The sequence below is a fragment of the Cricetulus griseus genome, chromosome 9 (assembly GCF_003668045.3).
Source record: "Cricetulus griseus strain 17A/GY chromosome 9, alternate assembly CriGri-PICRH-1.0, whole genome shotgun sequence".
NCBI classification, from domain to species: Eukaryota; Metazoa; Chordata; class Mammalia; order Rodentia; family Cricetidae; genus Cricetulus; species Cricetulus griseus.
In genome coordinates this window covers 1,638,038-1,663,909 of record NC_048602.1, presented here as the reverse complement: position 1 = coordinate 1,663,909, position 25,872 = coordinate 1,638,038, and the positions used below count along the sequence as shown (strand labels likewise).

Here is a 25,872-nt window from a genome sequence, read left to right as displayed (position 1 = left end):
GACAGCAGCCCTTGAATTTGTTTTTAAATTTAATTAATTTTTCTTTTTATCTTTCTTTCTTTTTTTTTGAGATGTGTCTCTGTGTAGCTTTGGCTGGCCTAGAACTCACTCTGTAGACCAGGTGGCCTCAAACTCAAAGAGATCCTCCTGCCTCTGCTCCCGAGCTCTGGGATTAAAGGTGTGCGCCACCATCCGGCTGCATTTGTACTTTTAGATTAGACTGCTTTTCTCAGGACAAAGAGAAGAAGAGCCTGGCTTCTGTGACTGGGACCCTCAGAGAACTAGGGTCATCCTGCTGTGTGGTGCATACTGTTGAAGCGTTTTGTGTCTCTGTACAGTGTTCCAAGGTGTCCTTCTAGATTGCCTGGTTTGGTCTGAGGTGGTAACCATGTGGTTATATACCATACTCTTAAGGAATTAGGGGTCTTTTCCTCATATTTTGTTTCCAATTTTTCTATTGTTTTTTCTCCTCTGAGATAGAGGGTCACAATTAGCCCAGGCTGGTCTGGATCTAGAAATTTCTCTGTGTTGCCCTCCTGAGTGCTGCGGTTACAGGTACGTGCTGCCACACCAGGCTAGTTGCTTCCTTCCTGAAACTGAGGCGATGCACAGTGAGGCCCAGAGGGAGAGCCATGGCTTCTGACTTCTGAGCCTTGTTCTGTTCCTCGTATTACAGTCTTTCTCTGTGTTTTTGCATGTGTCAGGGGGTGTTTACACAGGGGAGTATTCAGGCATACATGCCCATGCATGTACACAGAGGCTGCAGAAAGACCTCAAGTGTCTTCCTCAGTTGCTTTCCACATTTTTTTTTTTTTTTTTTTTTTTTTTTTTTTTGCCAGGGTCTTGTAGTTTTGGCTAAACTGGCTGGCCAATAGACTCCCTGGATATGCCTGTCTTTGTCTCCTCAACACTGGGATTACAGGCATGTACAACTGGGCCCATCTTTTACGTGGGTGCTGGGGTTTGAACTTGGGTCCTATTATTGCTTGCATAACAGTCACTCATCTGCACAGAGCCCACTGCTTTGTTTAATTGAGGCAATCTTGCTAGATGTTGATATCCCAGGCCTCCTGTTTCAGCATGGGCTGGTATTATAAGCAAGTTCCTCCATATTTCCAGCCTGTCACCTCTTCCATGCGATGGAGTGTTGGCTGGCCTGAACATTGGTCTGTTGTTTAGTGAAGCTGGGGTCATGCATGGAGCTCCCAGTGGCAGTTACACAGTGTCCCCAAACAGGCCAGTAGCTTTCTTAGCTGAAACAGATGTAGGTGAATAGGGTCTCCCATGTCCTGCTAATTGGTTTTGGGTTTCTCCTTATTTTCATTGTTTTAATTACACATAGTTATTAATGCGTGGGGAGGGGTCCATGCATGTATGCATGCATGCATGCCACCGTACATGTGTGAAGGTCAGAGGAACTGTGGAGTCTGTTCTCTCTTTCCACCTTTATGTGAGTTCCAGGGATCAAACTCAAACCCTCAAGCCTGTGGAGCAAGTGCTTTTTAACCAGCTGAGCCGTCTTGAGGGCCCCAGGGTTTTTATTCTTTCTGGAAATGCTGCTGGATGCAGAGTGACCCAAAGGAACCAAACATTAGAGTAATATATGCGAACAGGAAGTCGGCCTTCTCTATTTACAGCGTCTTGTAAATTGTGTTTCATTTCCTTGAGATGGAGTCTTTCTATACAGCCCAGGGCAGCCTCGAAGTTTTTTCCCCCTGCCTTAGTTTCTTGAATGCTGGCTTTATAGGTATGTTTTTGCTCTCTCTGTTTCTGTCTCTGTCTGTCTGTCTGTCTGTCTGTCTCTCTCTCTCTTTTAAGGCAAAGTAGCCTTGACTTCCCTAGAACTCTGCCTCCCAGGATTAAAGCCAACATCTTTTCAATGGAAAAACGTGATCGAATTTAAAGCATTTTCAATCAGTTGTTAGCATGTGTGCAGCCCTTCCTGGACCAGAGGGTGATGAGACAAAGACAGAAATCTACCAGCTGCAAAATCCTGGAAGGGCCTTGGATATGTGTAAGTGGCCAGGATAGAGGAGACAGCAAAGTGCCCAGCAAATAGGACACTTGCTGAGTTTCCAAAGGTAAATGCTTTTGAGGCACAGGACTAAAGGCCTGCTGTGACATGCTTATGTATGGGGAGCATAAAGACACAAGGACCTGCCGAGATCCCCCAAGGTCCCTGAGTGCCACCTAGGTAGCGGTTGGAGCTCCATACAGCTCTGGTCCTAGTGCTGGGCACGTGGTTCTGAGTTGTCTAAGGGAATACTGCTTCCTGATGGAGGTCTCAGTGGAGCAGTGGCCATGTTTTAGTAGCGTAAGCTCGGAAGCCGTCAGCCCTTCAGGTCAGGGATGGGAGGATGTACGCAGGAAGCTGACAGGGTGGCTAGCTGCTGGTTTGTTTGGCCTGCTTCTCCCCCTGAAAACCGGGGTGTGTATGGCGTGTCTTCATTAGAATCAGAGGGTCCTCCTTAGGACTTTGTTGAGAGCTGCTCGGGGTTCTGACAAGGAGTAGCCCTTGCTATACTCTTGACTGAAGAATGGCTCTCATCCTCTAGGGGAGGCCTGCTTCATCAACCAAGTGTGTCCCTTCAGGAGAGGTACCCAGGGAGCAAATGAGAGAGAGGAGGCATTGCCTTGCCGGCTGGACCAGTTGAATCAGTTCAGATGGTCACTGGGATGGCAGATTTCACAGTCAGGTTGCCCTCATATCCATATCCGGGACTTCCTGTTGGACTTGAGGAGGAAGGGAATAAGTTACTTTGCTACCCTCCATGTTAAGAGGCTATCTCAGTCAGTACACCCCCTGCCAGAAGGGTCATCCTGAACGTCCCACTGGGACATCCCTGTGCTCACCTCACGGACACCAGCTTCCGAGAGCTAGTCAGGTCAGCACAGTACCGCTACGTGAGGACCCTGGGAGTCTGGAAGGGTGGGACTCACTTCAGTGGCTGCCTGACAGAGCCAGGGCTGCACCTGAACCTGAAGCAAAGGACACCCCCAAAACCCACCGGCACCCATAGTGAGAAGGTGATTCCACCCGTGACACAACGCCTTGTCCCACGCATGCTTTGGAGTTCACCCAGCAGCCTTCCTCTTAGATGGCGGTTCCTGCTTCCTGTTTCCCCCGAGGTCAAACATCAAGGGTGCCTGTTTGTTCCTCCTTTTCTATAGCCCATTAGCGCTGTCTGTATCATTTTCAGCCAGAATGCCAGGATCCATGGGAAACTGAGGCAGGATATAGAAACAGATTGGATTTTCTGGCGTCCTGGCACAGGTGGCTTTTCAGACACCTAAATCTTTGCATCCAGCCCCTAGGACAGGAAAACACTAGTGTATTTACATCAGTCTCCCAGACATGAGTGTGTGCCATGTGCACACAGGTACTGTGCCTCCAATGGTCTCTGTAGAACATGCCCCATACGGAGCCTGACATACAGCAGGTGCCCAATGCAAACGTATTCACTTTTATAATTTTTCTCAGGCTCCACCAAGTGCCTGTGAGTTTCAGTAATGCAGATAAGAGCCAATTTCCTCAGTAGCCAGTCATCACCTGCTCAACAGGACGTGCCATCCCGAATCTATGGGGGTCTCTTCACATCCAGGTGGGCGCCCTTTCCAGGGGGCACTCACCAGGGAACTCTCACGGAAGATAGAATTCTTTGATTTTCCACACTATGCCTTAGTGGTCTTTCCATGTGTAAATTTCGTTCATTTATTTTATTTGCATTATAATGTACCAAAAGGACAGCGTGCTAGTGCAGGTGGATACATTTTCCCCACGTGAAGGCTTTCACTTAACTAGGGCTCAGACATGACAGTCCAGAGCCCCTTTGTCTTTCACGGTCATTTCCTACCAAGGGCGGCAATGCCCTTGGCTTACAATGCCACTAATTCTGTCTAATTTTGAAATTTATACAAATGGATTCTAGTAGAGCATTTGCTGTTGTGCTCAATGTCCTCAGTTAATATTATTTGTGGGGCTTTCATTTGCTTTAGTGTTGGTGATGAGCCCAGGGTCTTGCACATGCTAGGCAAGCATTCTGCCATTGAGCCATGCTCCAGCTGTTCACTGATGGATTTTAGGCAATGACCATGCCACCAAGCCATATCTCCAACCCCTCACTCTCTAGAGAGGATTCAAGGCAAGTGCTCTATCTACTACAGAGTAAAGCATTTAGCCCCTCCCTGGAGATTCTAGTAAATGCTCTGCCATTGGCTCACATACCCTGCCTCTCACCAGTGTCTTCTAGGCAAACTGTGTACCACACAGTCACATCCCCCAACCTCTGTGGGATTTCTTCCTGGTGTTTTCTAAAATAGTTTTTTTTTCACTGCTGTATGTTATTCTGTCATGCGATCATGGCGATCTCCTACTGTTGATGGAGTTCCTTCTAGTTTCTTGTGATTTATGAAGAAGCTTCCAAAAGATGTCATGGGCTGGTTTGCCACGTGCCAGATGTTTGTGCTTCTGCTGGGGATACACCTGGGCATGAACTTGCCAGGTGACTGAGTGCATGTCTAGACATGCCCCACAGCTTTGCCTAGTGCTCAGGATGAATTCTACTTCTGCAACTACATAGGAGAGTTCTCTTTTTCTGTCTTTCCAAATGCTGTATTATCGTATCCTGTCTTACCACTGGAACCCATGGACACATATTTCATGCTGTTAGCTTGTTTGTGTTGGGGAATGTCCTTCTGTGTATGTTCATCTTATTGATTGTTGAATAAAGTATTGTTTGACCACTGAGGCAGCAAGTTAGGCGGAGTCGAGGAGGATTCTGGGAAATGTAGTAAAAAGAAGTCTTGTGGTACAGGCAGGAAGTGACATAGCAGGCAGACTCATATATAAGCAGGGACAAACAGGAGGTCATCCCCTTTTCTCTTCTTCCTGCTCTTTGCTCTGGAGCTGCCATGTGATCCCAGCAAGAGAAGATGCCAGCAGCTGGTGTCTGATAAGATAAGTCTTTATGGTTGATAATTAAGACTGAGCTAGCAAGTAAGAAATCCTCCTCAGCTGGCCAAGCAGCATTTGTACATAATATAAGTCTCTCTGTGTTACTGGGGACCTTAACATGACAGCGGGCGGAACTTGGGCAACCTGGTGGAAAGTGGCCTCGTGGCGGCAGAACTCGGCGGCTTGGCAGAAATATTTATCGTTACAGAATGGTTTCAGAAGTTATCATTACGTGTTTGTTCACTTTTGGGGTAGCCTTAGAAGTGTTGGTAACATCCGGCAGTGGTGGCACATGCCTTTAATCCCAGCAGAGGCAGGTGGATCTCTGTGAGTTCGAAGCCAGCCTGGTCTACAAAGTGATTTCCAGGACAGCCAGGGCTGTTACACAGAGAAACCCTGTCTTGAAAAACAAACAAAAAAATGTTGTAAATGAGTCTAACATCTAAAGGGTGGCTCCCTTTTGCCCGTGCACAAGGGTTTCTGTGCCATAGATTCCTAGATGAATCAGAGTACTTACATTTCCAGTCTTGATATGTACTGTCACAGCAAAGGCCGCAGAGGTAAAGCATGTTCCAGTGAGGCCACAGCCTGCTAGTGTCTGTCACCTCTCCCTTCCTTCCTCTCCTGCCCATTTCTTCCTTCACCACCAGCCTCTCCTCTTCCTGCCTCTTCCTCCTCTTCCCTCCACCCCACCCCTCGGTGAAGGATGGATAGCTCCTGAGTTAGAGAACACCTAACTGGTGCCAAATAAACATTTATATAAATTTGTGAGACAGGATATTAAAGAAACACACTGTAGTGCGCCAACCAATGGCTATTGTTTTATATTCTGGCTTGGAGGCATCTATTTTATTAAGTAACAAGGAGTTTGGAATCTATTGGCATATACATGTCAATCAGAATTGCAGATGATTTAGAACTGTGAAACCTTGTTTTGTTTTTTGTTGTTGTTGTTTGTTTTTTTTTAAACTGCCTAGGAAGATTTCATTAGGATCCATGTAAGTAGTGGTCACCAGTGAGGCCTGGGTAAGTGCCGAGTACTGACTGGGAGCTGGATGCTGAGTGAGGAGAGTGTGTTGACTAGGTTCCCAGTGAGGTCGGGGTTAGTCCTGATGGGTGCTAGATTATTGCTTCACGCTCTCTACATATTGGGAGTGCTAGGTAAGTAGAGGGTTAAAATCTGGGTGGGTCTGATTAGGACAGGTTTCACTAGTTTGAGTATTGACTGAACACTAGCTGAGGGCCACTTGAGTGCTAGGTGATAGCTAAGTGAAGGCAGCTGGATTCTGGACCAGGGCTGACTGGGGACTGGGTCGGGGCTAACTTAGGCTAACTGGGGCTCAGTGTTAGCTACCAAGCTTGTGTTTGAAGGACAGCGAGCAGAGACCAGATCCTCTGGAGTCATGGTAAGGGCATTTCCTTCAGTGTTTTCATCTGGTTGTAGGATGAGGACTCATGAGACACATTTGTATTCTTGACTTTCTGCTCTGCGAAATGGGAGCAGAGCCCCATGAAGAGATGTCTAGCAGATCTTCTACCTGACACTTGAGGTGTCCAGGAAGTTAGCAGAAACTTCCGCTCCAGCTGGCTCTTGGTTCATGGCCGCCATCAGCAGAACTATATGAAATCCACCTGAAGTCACTAAGGATGGTTAGAATGCCGGGTGGTGAGAAGGGCTCAGGTGTGGTGTGGAGAGATGCAATTCATCTGTGGCCTGGTACTGTGGCGCTTTGTGAGTGGTCAGCACCAAGAGGGATGCACAAAAAAATCATGATAATTCCCCATCTCACCAGAATTTAGAGTGTAGAGTAGATTTTCCGTTCTTTGTGCCATCCCTGAGACAAAAGGAGATCACTTTCAGAGAGACAGGAAAGATGACTTTCTTGGGGCTGTGGAATGGTCTGGATCACTGAGGACAGGTAGGCCATGAAAAGAGCAACATTATATGTAAAGTGGAAGAAACAGCTCAAGGCAAGGCCAAGACACATTATTACATGATTGTAGCGTGAGTCTGTGGAGTAGGGCATTGGAAGACAAAAACGGGAAGATGGCTGCGCTTCTAGCTCAACACCTGCCTAGAATCCCCTAGTGAGGGGCTGGGGGCGTGGCTCAGTGGTAGAACCCCTGCCTAGAATCCCCCAGTGAGGGTGTAGCTCAATGTAGAGTAGTTGCACAGCATGCACAAAGCCCTGTGTTTTAGACCTAGAAAAAAAAAAAAAAAGAAAAACCCCAAATAGTAACATGTAACTTGACTATATGGGACTCTGACGGTCAAGCCAAGATATTTGTGCTGATACATAGATTCCTTTAATGCCCTTGTGCTCCGTGTAACAAAGGGCATCTTGATTAAGTAAAAAATAAAAAAATAAAGGCTGTGATTCTACACATTGATTTTAGTAGGTCCTTATTCCTTACCTAAGCTTTTGACATAGTTCATTGTGTCAATTACTTGATAGATGGGTGGATGGATGGATGGACAGATGGGTGAATAAATAGAACCAACAGATGATACTAAGTCGAAGGGTTGATAGGTGAATGAATGAATGAATGAATGGGGGATGGATGAACGGGCAGGTGGATTTGTGAATACACCAATGTGTTGCATAAATCAGTTGCCTTCTTTCCCATGGAAATCTTAATTTCTGCTTGATGCAAGCCATCCATTTACCATTTTTGCAGATACAGCTCTTTAGAGGTTAGAGGGGAAGCCGGTGAGTCCCCATGAGAGTTTTGTTGTACACATATAACCACTGTGAAAATGCCCATTTCAAGGACTGGCCACCAGTTCCCCAACCCATTGCCCAGGTATCAGCTGTCCTTTTCTCGAGATTGTCTTGAGACTGTCAAGTGTGTAGGCAATCTAGCCGCTTTACTGAAGGCCACAAGTTACCCATGAAACTCACTGTGTTTCACGCCCACAGGCTTCCGTACGCCAGCTGAAGGTGTGTGGGACACAGAGCCTTCATTAATGTTGATCACTTTGTGTGCAGCTGACGTTCAGCCATCCATGAAAATGCACCCAGGTTCCATTCCACCAAGAAGAGAGAATTCTTTCTTCATGTGGAGTTGCCCTAAGTGGTTGGCTCCATCACCCATCACGCTAGGAGTTACCTCCTTGCTCGTGGAATAGAAGATTGTGGATATAGGAGTAGGTTGACAGTTTGTGGTTTTGGTTTTTCTCCAGGAGGGAAGACATGAAAAAATGTTGAGATCAGAAAAAGTCAGAATGAAAGGCCAGCAGGAATTTTCATGTCTCTGCCCATTCTTGCCACAGCTTATACTGACACCTGGGGTCACACCACTGGCCACCAGGTTTAACCAAATGGCATGAGCCAGATTTGCTCCCCCACCCCGATACACACACACACACACACACACACACACACACACACACACACACACACACAGCATGTTGACTCCATTCATGGATCGGCTGTGTCAGGTGTTTTTAAAGTGCTGCTTTGGGACACAGAGGTAAGGATACAGCCATCTTAGAGCCACATGTCCTGAAACACCATGGTTGGTTAGATTCTGGGTAGAGCATGGGCGTGACCCCAAAGACAATGCTAAGTTAGGTGATTCACTCACTGTCCGTCATCTCTAGAGATTTGTCAAAGGTAACTTGTTGCTTTTGTCATGTGAGGTGTCCTTTGCACAGGGTGGGAGCTCAGACTAGCAGAGTACCCCTTGCAGAAACTCGGGGAACATTCCTGTCCCTTCTTGAGACAGGTAGGGAGGATGCCTTCCCTTTTTGGATCCCGGAGAACCTCCCGGCTTCCAGGCCTCCTCTTCCTCCTCGTCCTCTGCCTCAGGAGGGGAGGGCAGTCATTCTGAGCAGGGACTGCTGAGGCTGTCACTGTGGCAAGAACCCAGAGACAGGAGCCTGAAATGTGGGGGCCCTGCACGTGACCGCGACTCTCCTGTCTTCGTGTTGAAACATTATTGTAAACGATTTTAATGTGCATTAATTATCCAAAATAATGGATGTCTCTGTGACATTTTCATGTGTCTATATAATGTACTCCGAACACACCCATGCTCTCTTGTCCCTCGACCCCCTTTTCTCACTGGTTACTTTGTCTTCCATGACTGTCCTCCGTCTTTCTCCTCTTACAGTCTAGATTCCACATGTCTGGCTTAGCTCACTTAGCACAATGACCGCTGGTTCCATATACTTTCCTGAGGATGACATTTCTGTCTTTGTGGCTGAATAGTACTCCACTCTGTATATACACCACATTTCCTTTCTCTGTGCGCCCATCGGCAGGCCCCTAGGCTGATTCCCCAACTTGGAATTGTGAGGAGGGGGCTTTAATCGGCAGAAGTGAGCGGGTGCCTCTGTGCTTTGCTGACTTAGATGCCTCTGGAGGTCCCAAGTTGCCAGCCTCTTGTTTTCAGCCGTATCTGGAGTAGCAGGGGATCCCCCCACCCGTGGGAAGCGGGTAGGTGTCTCTGGAGCAGAGCCGTCCTTGCTCCAACAAGCAGCAGTGGACTGTAGTGACTGCAACAAACTCCTGTCACCCTGGCTGTGCCCGAGTGACATGGCCTTACACACACCGCCTTCCCTTGCCAATCAAGTAACGTTATGCTTTTCTTGGCCTGGAAGCAATCCTGCTCTGTTAACACAGTGGTCCCCAACCGAATGAGCCTCCGCCGTGCACATTACATCAAATTAACATGTACGAAATTAATATTCCTGACCTTGCTAGCAGAGAAAAACCATCAATCTAAGCGGGGGGCGGGGGTTGTCATCCCTGAGTGGCCAGCCTTCTGGAGAAGGCCTCTCCAATGTAACTCAGCCATGTGCCCTTCCCTCAGGCCTAGCTTGGGACACTGGGATCATCTCCTTTTTTCTGGGGACCTCCACATGCAGTGACAATGTTTGCAAAGCCCCTGGTCCTGACATCGTCCCTTTGTGTTAAGTGGCCATGACTGACATTATTCTTAAGAGCTTCTAAATGACTTTATGTGTCTCTGGGAGTTCATGTGGATGGGCGGAACACACCTGCCTTCTCCGTTGACCTGTGACCTCCTGAGTCTACCCATAAACCCTCATTCTCCACATCAATTTGTTTTTCTCTTCCTGTTTCATATTTATTAACCACTGAGACACACCCCCAGCCCCTCACTGGGGGATTCTAGGCAGGGGCTCTACCACTGAGCCACGCCCCCCAGCCCCTCACTGGGGGTATTCCAGGCAGGGGCTCCACCACTGAGCCACACCCCCCCAGCCCCTCACTGGGGGATTCTAGGCAGGGGCTCACCACTGAGCCACACCCCCCAGCCCCTCACTGGGGGATTCTAGGCAGGGGCTCTACCACTGAGCCACACCCCCCAGCCCCTCACTGGGGGATTCCAGGGAGGGGCTCTACCACTGAGCCACACCCCAGCCCCTCACTGGGGGGATTCTAGGCAGGGACTCTACCACTGAGCCACACCCCAGCCCCATTCTCTTTCACTCTTGATGCTGTGATTCCTCTCCTAGTCAGCAGACAGCAAATAAATCCTCTGTCTTGATTGTCAAGAGCCTTGGTGTTGCTGGGGAGGGAAGTCAGTGTTTGGCCAGTGCCAGCCTAGTACTGAATGCTAGCTCTTGCCTCTTCATGCCTCTAAGGTACTTGCATCTGGACTCTTTGGACATCTGAGGTGTGTTCTTCTGTACCAGCTCAGCCTGCAGTAGATACAGTAAATGCCATGACCCCCACCCCCACCCCAGAGAGGGTTATCATGAGTCATGCAACACCCATGTAAAAATAACCCAGAGGACACACAGCCTCTAGTACTTACCTGAGCAGCCTTCACAAGGCAGAAATTTATTCTTGGATCAACTATATCCATCCATCTCTGTTGTCATGGTTAGATTTAGGTGAGAACTTCTGGGGACTTTGAAATTTTTGCCCCCACCCCCATAGATGACTCAGAGTAGGAACAGAGCTGACAAGAGATCTGAACTCAGCTTGCAGGATTCAGTCTGACTGGGAGCTGGGGACTGAGGGGACACTGGCAGTCTTTGGGTTCTAGGGGTCCAAAGTGCCTTCCCGAAGCACTAACCAACTTGCAGAGGGAACACTGGACTTTTTATGGCAATTCCCAAGCATTATTGCTACTCAGTGGAGCTGAGCTTGGCCATTGCTATGGTCTCTTCCCAGAAGTCCCACAGGAGGCTGGAGTCATCAGAAAGCGCATGCAGGGTCTAATATAGTAGGCTTCACTGCCTCCGTCTGGTTCTTTATTCTCTGCCTTCCTTCTCCATGACCTTCATCTTAAGGCTTCCCTGGAAGGTGGTAGCTTTGAGATACCCATTCAAGGCTCCACAGGAGGATGCTGAGCCCAGAAATGGGCTAAGACCAGCCTGTTCCTGGATGCTTCCATAGAAAGCAAACACCTGTGTAGTTGGCACATTGCATTTAGCTTGGGAAAGCACCTAGGTTCATGCATCACGATGCATCATGAAGTCTTTGGTGGGACCCAGGAGATGACCTTGGCCAGTTTTATGTCCACTCTGCTTGCTTTCTCTTGTTCATGGTGAAGAATATGCACCTCAGAGACGAGAAGGCAGCAGAGTAAATGCTAAAAGCCAGGCTTACACTGCTGTGACTTGGCACGGTTTCAGAGAAGAAAATGCAGTGTAGAAATGCCAGCTCTACTGGCTAATCCTCTCCATGGTCCAGGCTCTTGAACATCTCCCTCACATATTTCCTGGAGCTCCACTCTGATGTGAGCCCCAGGGAGAGGTGTCCCTGTAGGCAGTCAGTAGAGAGTCAGACACCTCTTGACGATGTTGGCATCTTTTTTTGTCCACTGGCGCTGTGTAACTGTAGGGCTTAGAGGCTTTGACGTCGGCTTCAATTTTGAGCCGTGCTCCGTGACACGGACTCGTGACGTCCCTGGCATCTTCTGTGTTCAGAACAACTCCCATGCGATCACAGGGAGGATAGGTTTGTTGAGGCCACTGTGGCCTCCTCTACCCTCACTAGAAATCAGAATGCCTTCTTTGCTCAGGATGGCACAGGCAAATCTCTGAGGATTCCTTCCCACACCCCCAGAACTGTGCATTGAACCTCAGCTCTCCACACGTACTAGGGAAATGGGTACCATCCAGCTACATCCCCAACGCTCTTTGCCCTGTTCACTTTGAGACAGGATCTCATTGAATCTCCCCAGGCTAGCCTTGAACTCACTCTGTCGTCCAAGCCGGACTTATACTTGAAATCCCCCTGCCTCGACGTCCGGAATACCTCCAGAGCTGTGCCACCACACCTGACTTCTGCTTCCTTCTTGCTGTGTTCGTCAGTCTAAGAAGAAATACTGGGAATTCAGAGAAGATGGACAGAAGGATCCCCAACCTTGGAATTGACCCCTGGCACTCCCTTGGGGCCTCTTTTCCATGGCCACCTTGGTGGCTACCCTCATAGCCACCTCTGTCTACCCCAGAATTCCAAACTCCTGGCCCACCACCATTTTACAGCATTAAGGTGACCTCAAGCTTGCATCCCATCTCCTCCCCACCATGTCTTATTCCTTCCTGCCCTGATCACCTCCAAGCCCACTCCATCTCCCTTGCCTGTCTTTCCTTCATCACTTGGTCTTCTCTTGGCTCTGTCCCCTTCCCCGCTCCTTAGCTTCCAAACACTGACCTTGAGTCACCCTGGCATCCTTGTCATTGGTCCTAGGCAACAAAGTGGGGAAGATGCAATCTAACTTGCCAAGAAGTATGCTTGTGCTTCTTTGGTCTTCTTTCTTCTGAGCAGCCATGGGGACAGTCTGCAAAGCCCTGTGTCCAGGCCCTAGAGGTCTAACTCCATTTCAGCCCTAAATCTGCTCACATGTACACGGCAACACAGCACAACCATCCTTGTCCTTCTCCATCAGCCCTCCCCCCTGCCCACCTGTCTAACCACAGCCTCTGCAGCCTGAGTGCCCAGACTCAAGGGTAAGCTTACTAACAATGCGTTATGATAAATCTTTCCTCCAAAAGCCGCCTGAGCCCCACCGCCACGTGTGAGCTTTACGCCAGCCGCCCGCCCGAGTTAGGCCCAAATGAATACACAGAAACTTGTATTAGGTACAATGCTGCTTGGCCAATAACTAGGATTCTCATCTGTTGGCTCAGTCTTAACTATCAGAAACCTATATATTTTATAAGACTTATCTTATCGGACACCTTATTGTCGTCCCTCCTTGCGGGTGGCTCACATTGTGCTGCTGGAGCAGGAGCGGAGGGGAAAAGAGGGACGCTTCCTGTTTCTTCTTCCCTTAAATATGAGTCTCCTGCTATGTCACTTCCTGCCTGGATCAGCACTTCTCTACTACATTTCCCAGAATCCTCTTTGACTCCTAGTCCCGTCTAACTTGCTGTCTCATTGGCCAAACAGTATTTTATTTAATAATCAATAAGATAAACATACACAGTACATTCCCCATCAACAATGTGATAAAGTAATCTCCACTTATCCAGAAAGAAATCCTAGTGTTCCCCGGCTTGCTATTCATATTTATATGGAGTGCATCAGTTTCCTTTTTTACTCAGAAGTAGAGTTGAGCCAAGGATGCTATCTATTGTTGAGAGGACTCCCGCCTCATGCCCTTCTTGTGGCTATGGTGGGTCTGCTCTTTACCTTTGGACACATCCACCAATCCCTCAGCCCTCCTGGACCGGAAGATGTGGGGTCCTTGGAACTCTCTGCTCTTCATTCCGGCATACACACACTCCCAGACCCTTTTGGGGTTGGGCTTTTCCACATCCAGACCCTGGGATCAGAAATAGCACAGTGTAATTCTTTGAAAATCAGGTTCAAAAGCAGCAACAGCAAAAACCCTGGAAATTCCTTCATCCCTTCCCGTGACCTTTGGAAAGACGAGAGGCAATGAACGTGAGACCCTCCTGTCCAGTCCACATAGCAGACTGGGGTCAGTGTTCCCTGTGTGGCTTGCCCTTCCAGGAGCGCTGGGTAATTGGATTTTAAAGGATGCGTTTGTAAGCCTCTTTCTCAGGAATGTTCTTTTACCTGTGTCCCATTTGGTTCCACTTGGCTGGGTTCTAGTGTTCAACCCATCGTCTAACCCAGCACTCAAATGCCTTGTGTCTTTCTACACTGTGATTTTGCTTGTGGAATAGAGCAAGTGGGAGCCGGATATAGGTCAGGAAGCTGCCATGGTAGCTTGACTACCCTCATGAAGAGAGACTGTCAACCAAGTGACTTGGAAAAATGTGAAATACAGTTACTCCACCCCGAGGCCCCCCACCCTGGCTTGTCAGTCTCTGCCCACTCCTGAGATTTTCTCTGCTTCTTGTGCAGCCATGGGTGGTTGGGATGGAAGCCACTTCATCCGAGTGGTCCAGCTGCATCCACTGTTGGAGCTGGCAGCAAAGTTCAGTTTATGAAGCGAAAGTCACAACGATACACCCGTGTAAGTTACATTCAGAGCAGATGCAGAAGGACTTAGCATCACTCTAGCAGTCTCCATCCGGGGACTGACTTGAATCTGGACCCGCCTGAGCTAGTTAGCTATTGAGAGGGCTGGAAGAAGTCAACTGTAGTGTTCCTTTTTGCCTCCTGTGCTTATAGGTTGAGTGGCCATGATAGATCTGAGCCGTGGTGTGCAAATGATTTAAAGGTGTCTCCCACAGGTGTATGTTTTGACATTTGATCCTTACAGATTTCCATATTGACGTTTGATCATTCCTGTCACAATGTAAGCAGTGGTGGAACCACTAAGGGTTGGCTTAGAGGGAAGCCATTAAGTTTGTCCTCAGATCAAATTAGGGTTGTTCTTGTAGGATCTTGCATTAGTCCTTGTAGGAGCTGGTGCTGAAAGAGCGCACGGGGCCCTGAGTTGTTCTTTGCTGTCCTGTTCTAAGATGTGGCCTTTCCCTCCACACAGATGTCTGCTATTTGTCAAGGAGCACTTGCAAAGCCAGCCATGGGAAGTTTGGATCCAAGACGTCCAAGCCTATGAGCTGAGTGCATCCCTTCCTTTATTGTATTAGCTTTCCTTGTGTATTTTGTTAAGTAACATCAAACTGAGTAGCCCAGCCAGACAGTAGGGCCATGCAGACTTCCAAGATGGGGAGTTTGGGCTGTGTGAGCATGGTCCTGACCACATGGAACTGACCTTTACTTAGCACCTGGCTATAGACCAGTGATGTCAGTGGGGAACTACAGGGACAAAAGCTGCCTGTTTCTCCCTCCCAGAATTGGGCATCTACCATGAATCCGTCTTAGGAGGCAGCAGTGAGCAGTGGGGAGTTAGGAATGAGAAATCCAGTCACACCCTAGTGGCCCAGAAGAGCTGGAAGGATATAAGAACAGAGTAGGGAGACGATCTCGTGGGCACTTTGAGGCTTTTGCCTGAGACCGACCGGTGAGCAGTCTTGAGGGTGGACTCCTCCAGGTGAGTGATGTGAGAGTCAGCTTTTGTGTGACAGTCCCAGTGGCTTCTGTTTGTACTGGATTGAAGGGTGTGGAGTGGGGAGGGAGACATGCTGGTGTCTGCACTGTGCTGGAATAGAAGGGGGCAGAGGGATAACCAGTCCTGTTACCAACCCTGCTAATACCGCTCTGTGCAGCTGGCAGCGACCTCAGGCTAACGCCTCTCCAGATGAGCAGTGCTGGTCGACTTTGAGTAGGCTATCCCCAACCCAACCTGCTGTGCAAGAATTCAGATTAGGATGTGCATAAAGTCTCATAGCCAGCCGTGGCAGAGTCAACTAAGTATACCAAAGAATGGCAGGGCAGTCTTTCCTGGCCAGCATCAGCATCTGCAAACCTACTAATCCACACACAGACAGTGACAGAAGCCACCAATGTCCTCTCCTGACTTGCTGTATCCAGGGTATTAATCATCCCAAGGTCTAGAAACGATTCTTCTGTGCAACCAGAGACTTTGCACATTTGATGCCATCCAAAGAAGACAAGACTATAGCCTGGTGCAGTGGTACAAGTAATCCCAACACCGGGAGGCTGTGGATTCCACACTGGGCGTAGCTTAGGCTATGTAGCAAGAATCTAGCTTTAAAATATGAGGGACTGGGTGGGGTAGGAAGGGGCTGGAGAGATGGCTTAGTCGTTAAGAACTCCGACTGCTCTTCCAGAGGACCCAGATTCAGCTCTCAGTTCATAACCACCCATAATTCCAGTTCCAGTGGATCCAATGCCCTCTCCTGGCCTCCATAGGTATAAGGTGTGCAGGTGGTAGATAGACATACATGCAAGCAAAATAAAAAAATACACATAAATAAGTATAGATGTATGTTAAGAAGCAGAGTGATTTTTGCCTTGCATATACAAGGCCCTGAGTTTGATGATTCCCCAGCACAAGGAAAAAAATGAACTAGATAAAGCCTAAGATTTGATTTCTTTTTAAGTGTGTGTGTGTGTGTGTGTGTGTGTGTGTGTGTGTGTGTGTGTGTGTGTAGATGCCCAGGGAAGACAGACAGAGGTGCCTGGACCCTCTGGAGCTGGAGTGACAGGTGGTTCTGAGTTGCCTGCTATGGGAACTAGGACTGAACTCAGGTTCTCTTCAAGGGCAATACTCAGCTTTAATCACTGAGCCATCTCTCTAGCACCCAGATAGCATTTATTAAGACTGCTTGGTCATGTACCAGAAGGGACAGATTGACACCTCCATTCTCAACCGTTTGCTCACAAGTAGCTTATAACCGGAAATGGAGACGGGCATCTTAGAGATCACTACCCTGGTGCACCATATTATCCGCACAGGGAAACTAAGGCCCAGAGGCAAAAGTCTGTTTCTCTTAGGACAACAGCTTCCTGTTTGTGGAGTGAATGGATGTCTCCGTCCTTCTTCCCCTCTGCCAGTTCTCTCACCTGTTTCCACTCTCAAGTTTGTTGGTTGTTTGAGACAGGGTCCTAATAGGACAGGCTGACCTTGAACTCAGCATGTTTCTGGGCTCTCAAGTGATCAAGAGCTTGTGACGTCCTCAGAGGAGTGGCGGATCGTACAACACAGCAATGCCTGTTCTTAGGCATCCGTTATAACGTGGAGGAAGAATCCATGCGTAGTGTCTTTGTCTTCGTCTCGGGAAATATTCCCCATTGTTGGGTCTGAACCCATTTGTCTTTTCTTGCTAGGTATTGAGGTTCCTGGCACAAAAGTGTGCATACATACATACATACATACATACATACATACATACATACATACATGGACTCTCAGAAACCTACCTGGTCAAGGCTGGAGCTAAGGTGTGGGGTTGGCCTGATCTCCCAGGAACCCAGACCTTCCTGGTGTAGGAGCTTGCACCTTTTTCTCAGGGCTAGGGAGTTTGGCTATGCTTTCTTTCTAATACTAATATCCGTCTCGTTTATCAGACTGATGACACTCTGATACTGTTGTCCACCTCAAAGAGCATATTAGAGTGTGTTGGGGACCAGCACATGGTAGGAGCTGGTCACATCAATGATGATGAGTGTAAATAGGATTTCAGATGGCCTTCCAGGAATTCCATGGGTGAATGCTTCCATAGAGGGCATGGGAGCCAGGCAGGTCCTGAGACAAACGCCTACTTTCTGTGTATCATCATGGTACTGTGGGCACCCCCATGCCCACTGTTGACTTCTCCTGGTTCCTGATGTCTTGCAATCAATGACTACTCTCCCATTCTTAATCTTGTGCAAGCTCCAGAATAGAAGCCATGGCTCAGCGTTTGGTGTTCAGGCTTAAGATCTTGCCTCTGATGGGCCTATCCATGAGACAAGGACTTTGATTGCCTTGCTCATTTCTTTTCTCAATGTTTGGACAGGATTTCCCAGCAGAAGCAATTTAATTGTGGAAGGGCTTATTTTGGTTCTCGGACTCTGGGGACTACAATTCCATCCTGGTGAAAAGAGTGGATAGAGTCTGGTCACATTTTGCCAGGCAGGAAGCAGAGTGCCAAAGCCAGAAATCAAATCAGAGCCTCACCTTCAAAGTCTGATCTCAGGAACCTACTCTGCTGATGAAGTTACAGTCTCAGGTCACAAATCCCTAAAAGTAGCAAAGGACCAAGTTTTGAAAAGACATTAGTTTGTCAAGGACATTCCACATTGAGATAATAACAGCATCTGTCTGAACCTGTGTGGGGCCCAGCCTCCCCTTAGGTCCCTGGCAGCAACACGGGCCATGTGTTCTTCTCATCCAGACTGCCCTGTAGAATCCTTCCTTAGTGCATGGGGCCACCGGGGGAGTTTCCAGAGACTGAAACCCAACTTGCCATTTTGAGCTGCCCTCTGCGAGGGTTGTAAGAGAAACTGCAGACCCAGTGAATGCCCCAGTCCTCATCAGCTTGCCCCAGACTGAGCGGACTCCCGAGAGACAGGGCGTCTTAAGTCAGGATAAGGCCCGGCAAATTGGAACACTTAGTCACTTGACTCTAGCTGACCTCCTTCCAGGTTGGCTCTCTCAAGGCAATTTGGGAGTCAAGATTTCTAGAATGTTCTGCAAATTGGGGAAAGTTGTGAGGGAGATTGAAATTGTTCTTTCCTGTTTCTGTTCTAATTCATGACTCATGTTCCTCACTGTCTGTAGGAAGAGTGTCCCGAGGGCTATGGGATGGTTCTTTGAACTTCCACTCACATGTAGCAGATCACAGCAATGCACAATTCACTCTGCCAGTTGTTTCTTCTTCTTCTTCTTCTTCTTCTTCTTCTTCTTCTTCTTCTTCTTCTCCTCCTCCTCCTCCTCTTCCTCCTCCATTTCTTCTTTCTCCCCCTTCTCCTCCTTCTCTTTCTCTCTCTCCTTCTTTTTCTTGTTGGGTTTTCAAGACAGGGTTTCTCTGTGTAGCTTTGGAGGCTGTCCTGGAACTCACTTTGTAGACCAGGCTGGCCTCGAACTCACAGAGATCCACCTGCCTCTGCCTCCTGAGTGCTGTGATTAAAGGCGTGCCCCCACCACCTTCTGGCTTCTGCAAATTTCTTTGTCCTGTTTTTCGTTTCCATACAGGATCTTCCTATGTTTATCCAGCCTGGCCTAAAGCTTGAGATCCTCTTGCCTCAGCCTCCTGAATACTAGGATTGCTGACAGGTATAGGCCACCACTCCCAGCTCTTCTGGATGTTTCTAAAGGGTGTCCTCTGGCTCACACTCCAGGTTCTCGTTTCTTAAGGTGAACATGAAGAGGAGTTGTCTCTTTCTCAAAGCTAGGATGTTATTCTCTTCCAAGATCACATCACCACCCCCTTGGGAGCTGCCTCTCTGCAGTTCAGCTTAGAACATATGCAGATTGGATGGGTGATCAAATAGGAAGGCAGAGGCATCCATACAGGTTCCAAAGAATCAGTTACATCTTTCTTTAAACTTTATTTCTTCTGATATGAAATTCACCTGGAGCAAATCACTTGAGCTGTTGAATTGTACAAATAAGACAATCCCTAGGAACTGTCTCTTTTTAATCACTCCAGAAATCACCAGGGCCACATCCCTGCTACTCCATACATTTGCCATTGGTCTTCTGAAACCAGCTTGTGAAGATCTCATCACATAGTCTTGGCTGGCCCCTAGCTCAGTGTGTATAGCAGGCTGGCCTGGGATCCATCCTGTTGCCTCTGCCTCCCCAGGGCTGGAATTACAAGTCTGTGCCACACACCCTGTATCCATTGGTTTTTAGTTCAAGGCAGGAAAAAAAATCACCCACCCCATTCCCTTTCTCCTTTAGCTTCAAGCTGTTCCTCAGGCAGGCTTGTCACGTCACAGTGTTTACAAAATCACTAAGGTATAGAATAACCTGAGGATGGAAAAATTGTATCAAGGCGTCCCATCAGCACCGATGTTCCCAGGGCTCTGTGCCTCCTGTGGGGGTTAGGGGCTCTTCCAGGACTCCTGGCTGCTGGACTCCGCTGCCCACCTGCTCAGGAATGCCTACTGGGTTTCCATTCCCAGTACAAGGCCGCCAAAAAGACAGAATCCCTGTAGGATACCCATGGAGCCTGTTCTGAGTAAATATTGACAAAGTAGTCTAAAGAGCAAACACTTTGACATTTGTAAGGTCCACCAGCAGGTCTTGTATATATTTATACAGCAGGAGTGAGCTCCGCATACCAATTTTCCTGAACCTGTTCTGATAAAATTCTATGAGAGAGAGAGAGAGAGAGAGAGAGAGAGAGAGAGAGAGAGAGAGTGTGTGTGTGTGTGTGTGTGTGTGTGTGTGTTAGCATGTGGGGAACAGGGCCAGCACGGGGTTGCGGCCACTCACCATCTCGCCCAGGAACTCTTCAGACCCCATCCCTGGCAGGAAACTTACTTTGGGCTTCTTTTAGACCTACTTTTCTAGGATGAAGAAAAGGAGGAGAAAAAGCCACAGACCTTGGTTTTAATTTATTATAATTGACGAATTTCCTTTTTACTTGGTAAAATTCTTATTGATGTTTTTGTACTTTATATTTATTAGAGACTGAGCCTCAAAAATGTAATGAGTAAAAAAAAAAAAAGCTTGCTTAATTTAAATTGTAAGTCTGTCTGTTAAGAAATGCATTAGAGGTAGGAGAAGCATAAGACATATTAATTGACAGACAGGAACTGCTGTCTCTGAGGTTGATACAAGTAATTTATTACTTTAGAAGTGAATGCCACCTCCAGAATGTGCTTCATTAATTTCAAATTTAGTTTTAATTTCAAGCTGTTGCCCCTTGAGAAGAATAAGGTGGCAAATTGTGTTTGAAGAGCAGATTTTTTTTTTTTGCTCCAAAGAAACATCATATTTTAACTATTTAATTTTACAAATAACTGTGCCCATATCTTTTTGCCGAACTCCCAAGAGCCAAGAATGTACTCGAGGTATGATCAACACTTACTAATCTTCTTTCTTTCTTTCTCTCCTTTCCCTCTTTGTTGTCACCTTCTGGTCTCTCCTCCTCACCTGGGATCACGGCAGCCTATGTTTCCGACGAGTTAAAGGCAGCCGCCTTGGTCGAGGATGACGCCGAGCCTGAGGCGCAAGCGGCCGATGGAGAACCCTCCGCCAAATACATGTGTCCAGAAAAGGAGCTCAGCAAGGGCTGCCCGAGCTACCAGAACTCCCCAGCCGCTGAGTTTTCCAGCCATGAGATGGACAGCGAGTCCCACATCAGTGAGACCAGTGACCGGATGGCTGACTTTGAAAGTAGCTCCATCAAGAACGAAGAGGAGACCAAGGAGGTCCCGGTGCCCCTGGAGGACACAACCGTGTCGGACAGCCTGGAGCAGATGAAGGCCGTGTACAACAACTTCCTCTCCAACTCCTACTGGTCCAACCTGAACCTGAACCTGCACCAGCCCTCCTCGGACAACAACGGCGGCGGCAGCAGCAGCAGCAGCAGCAGCAGCAGCAGCAGCTGCGGCAGCGGCAGCTTTGATTGGCACCAGAGCGCCATGGCGAAGACCCTGCAGCACGTGTCCCAGAGCCGCGTGCTGCCCGAGCCCAGCCTCTTCAGCACCGTGCAGCTCTATCGGCAGAGCAGCAAGCTCTACGGCTCCATCTTCACCGGGGCCAGCAAGTTCCGCTGCAAAGACTGTAGCGCGGCCTACGACACGCTGGTGGAGCTCACGGTGCACATGAACGAGACCGGCCACTATCGCGATGACAACCACGAGACGGACAACAACAACCCCAAGCGCTGGTCCAAGCCTCGCAAGCGGTCTTTGTTGGAGATGGAAGGCAAGGAAGACGCGCAGAAAGTGTTGAAGTGCATGTACTGCGGCCACTCCTTCGAGTCCCTCCAAGACCTCAGTGTCCACATGATCAAAACTAAACACTACCAAAAAGTGCCTCTCAAGGAACCCGTCACGCCCGTCGCAGCCAAAATCATCCCTGCCGCGCGCAAGAAACCTTCGCTGGAGCTGGAGCTGCCTAGCTCCCCCGACTCCACCGGTGGGACCCCCAAAGCCACCCTGTCTGACACCAGCGACGCTCTCCAGAAGAACTCCAATCCCTACATCACACCGAATAACCGCTACGGCCACCAGAACGGGGCCAGCTACGCGTGGCACTTCGAGGCCCGAAAGTCTCAGATCCTCAAGTGTATGGAGTGTGGCAGCTCCCACGACACGCTCCAAGAGCTCACGGCCCACATGATGGTCACTGGCCACTTTATCAAGGTCACCAACTCAGCCATGAAGAAGGGGAAGCCCATCATGGAGACGCCTGTCACGCCCACCATCACCACCTTGCTGGATGAGAAGGTACAGTCTGTGCCACTGGCAGCCACCACGTTCACGTCTCCCTCCAACACGCCTGCCAGCGTCTCCCCGAAGCTGACCGTGGAGGTTAAAAAGGAAGGGGACAAGGAGAAGGCAGCCGTGGATGAGAAACCCAAGGAGAAAGAGAAGACCGGCGAGGAGGAGGAGAAGTATGACATTTCTTCCAAGTACCACTATTTGACTGAGAACGACTTAGAGGAGAGCCCTAAAGGGGGATTAGACATCCTTAAATCCCTTGAAAACACAGTAACGTCCGCCATCAACAAGGCTCAGAACGGCACTCCCAGCTGGGGGGGTTACCCCAGCATCCACGCCGCCTACCAGCTCCCCAACATGATGAAGCTGTCCCTGGGTTCCTCCGGGAAGAGCACACCCCTGAAACCCATATTTGGCAACAGCGAAATCGTGTCTCCTACAAAAACCCAGACCCTGGTCTCTTCGCCCAGCAGCCAGACCTCCCCCATGCCCAAGACAAACTTCCATGCCATGGAAGAACTGGTGAAAAAGGTCACTGAGAAAGTTGCCAAAGTTGAGGAGAAAATGAAAGAGCCGGAAGGCAAGCTGTCGCCACCCAAGCGGGCCACGCCGTCTCCCTGCAGTAGTGAACAGAGTGAGCCCATCAAGATGGAAGCCTCCAGTGACGGTGGCTTCAAAAGCCAGGAGAACAGCCCCAGTCCTCCACGGGACGGGTGCAAGGAGGTGAGCCCCGCTGCGGAGCCAGTGGAGAACGGCAAGGAGCTGGTGAAGCCCCTGAGCGCAAGCCTCAGCGGCAGCACAGCCATCATCACGGACCACCCACCAGAACAGCCTTTTGTGAACCCCCTGAGTGCCCTGCAGTCGGTCATGAATATCCACCTTGGCAAGGCCGCCAAGCCCTCTCTGCCTGCACTAGACCCCATGAGCATGCTTTTCAAGATGAGCAACAGTCTCGCCGAGAAGGCGGCTGTGGCCACCCCACCGCCCCTTCAGGCCAAGAAGGCCGACCATCTGGACCGCTATTTCTACCACGTCAACAATGACCAGCCCATAGACTTGACAAAGGGAAAGAGTGACAAAGGTTGCTCTTTAGGTTCAGGGCTTTTGTCCCCCACCTCCACATCCCCAGCGACTTCCTCATCCACAGTGACAACGGCAAAGACATCTGCCGTCGTATCATACATGTCAAACTCGCCGCTGCGCGAGAATGCCTTGTCAGATATATCCGATATGTTGAAGAACTTGACAGAGAGTCACACGTCAAAATCCTCTACTCCCTCCAGCATCTCTGAGAAGTCTGACATTGACGGGGCCACCCTGGAAGAGGCCGAGGAGTCGACTCCAGCCCAGAAGAGGAAAGGCCGCCAGTCAAACTGGAACCCTCAGCACCTGCTGATCCTGCAGGCCCAGTTCGCGGCCAGCCTCCGGCAGACATCGGAGGGAAAGTACATCATGTCGGATCTGAGCCCCCAGGAGCGCATGCACATCTCGAGGTTCACAGGGCTCTCCATGACCACCATCAGCCACTGGCTGGCCAACGTGAAGTACCAGCTCCGGAGGACAGGTGGAACAAAGTTCCTCAAAAACTTGGACACTGGCCACCCTGTGTTCTTTTGTAATGACTGTGCGTCGCAAATCAGGACTCCTTCCACGTACATCAGCCACCTAGAGTCACACCTGGGCTTCCGGCTACGGGACTTGTCCAAACTGTCCACCGAACAGATTAACAATCAAATAGCACAAACCAAGTCGCCATCAGAAAAATTGGTGACATCCTCCCCGGAGGAGGACCTGGGGACCTCCTATCAGTGCAAGCTTTGCAATCGGACCTTTGCGAGCAAGCATGCCGTTAAACTTCACCTTAGCAAAACACACGGGAAGTCGCCAGAAGACCACCTTCTGTTTGTTTCCGAGCTGGAGAAGCAGTAGCATTTGCTCCAGGGTGGAGGAAAATGCTGAAGGCACCTTAAAGCCCCTCTGTCTTGTTCTTGGCACATGTTCTTATGTTAACTGCAGAGGATCATTCTGGGCTGGACTGTTTGGTATTACTGTACAGTGTTTATTAGAGAGGTGCATATACTCAGCTGTTGTTACTGGTAAAATAACGAAGGTTAAAACGCAGTGCTAAGTGTTTGGAACTTTGTGTAAATGGGATTTAATTGTGAGCATCCCCTCGATGCTTCGAGCTGCATGCATTAACAGACAGTTTAAGTAAGCATTTATAACGAAACCAGGCACACTTTTTCCATGAAACTTGGGTGTGCTGGCATTTCTCACCCTTTCATCTTTAGCCCTCTGAGTACTACGAAGCACTTTTGCATTAATTTGGTTATAAAAAAAGATAATAATAAAACAAAATAATAATGAATAATAATAATGTATGAAACTCTGTTTTTAAACTCCTTACCAGCTTAGTCATAAGGAATAATAGGAACCTCCATTTATGCAGATCTGCAGGGGTATAACACGCCTTGAAATTTAAAAGAATATTATTTTCACATTGAAACATAGATGTATATATTGTATAGATTTCAAACTCTTATCGGAAAATGTGACTGGTTAAATGATCCTTTCTTTCTTGCATTTATAACAAGTGTTTTATGTATCTGCTATACTCTGGGCACAAGCCATGCCTCTGTATAGTGTATATTTCCTTATTTTTTCTTTTTTTTAAGGTTTATGTTGTTTTTTTTTACATGCAAACGTTGTAAATTATACAGAAGATTCCACAGATAGCATTTATAAAATATACAGAAGCATTATCTCAAAGCAAGGTATGATGTTTGTTTTGCTATACGTCACATCTATATTGATAGAGGGTTCATGTTTAAATTATACATATTTATTAGCGTTCTATTATCATTTGTTTTGAGGCCAGGAAATCCACCCCTGGCAGGCATCGTAACTATTTTGCACATGGTTCTTAAAGGTATTTATTAGAAATTACAGGATGCTCAAACAGAAACTCAGTGCTCAAAGGGTTAAGTCTATTCCAAAAGGAAAGAAAAATAATTAAAAAAAAATCAGCAACTTGTACTGTATTTCCTGAACATTGATAAAGCCTTTAAAATGTTTGTACTGTAATCCTTTGCTTAAATGTCATGAGGCTTTTTCTTCTGGGGGACAACCTCTTTTACTTATTTATAAGCCCTCTTGGTTGCTAGTTCATAACGTGGGATGTTTTCCTTCGTCTTTTCTTTCTTTCTTTACCTTTTTTTTTTTCAAATTTCAATCAGTAACTTTGTTTCTTCCTTCCTAATTATCCCTCCAAGATCCCACAGTTTTATCTTTAGGCTTATGAAAGGTAACCCGTGGTTACCGGCTCTCCAACCCATTCTCTTCTTCTCCATTCCTGGCAGTTAATTTGCAGGAGTAACTGACAACTGACACCACCTGAGAACCTATGTATAAAATATTGGCATGTAAACACCACAGACACCGCGACACACTCTGTGCCCTGTTTGGTTGTTGACAATGGCACACCATGATATGACTCTTCATATAACCTTTTTTTTTTTTCTACGGCAGCATTAAAATTGTCTTTTTGCTATAATTTTGTGTTGCGTTCACAATTATGTCTGAGATGTGCTACGACTAACGAGCACATTAAAATTAAATTGTATGCGATCTGTTTATGACTGACTCGGTTGCTGTGTCTGCCAGGTGCTGGCAGTTGGAGGCTTCGCGTAAATCAGGGGAGTTTCAGTGAACTTTGGTGGAGGCCTGCATAGCATTTCCCCCAGGAATGAAAACTGGAAAGAAAGGAGA

At 48.2% G+C, this 25,872-nt stretch overlaps 1 protein-coding gene across 1 annotated transcript; it reads left to right on the top strand.

Annotated features, from left to right (window-relative positions):
* Positions 1 to 20,805: 20,805 nt before the first annotated feature.
* Tshz3 (teashirt zinc finger homeobox 3) lies at positions 20,806 to 24,033 on the top strand (the record flags this gene model as incomplete). The annotated part of the gene is made up of 2 exons (XM_035449465.1): positions 20,806 to 23,185; positions 23,252 to 24,033. Coding segments are annotated over 2 exons (3,162 nt in total), but the record flags the coding sequence as incomplete, so codon positions are not given.
* Positions 24,034 to 25,872: the final 1,839 nt, after the last annotated feature.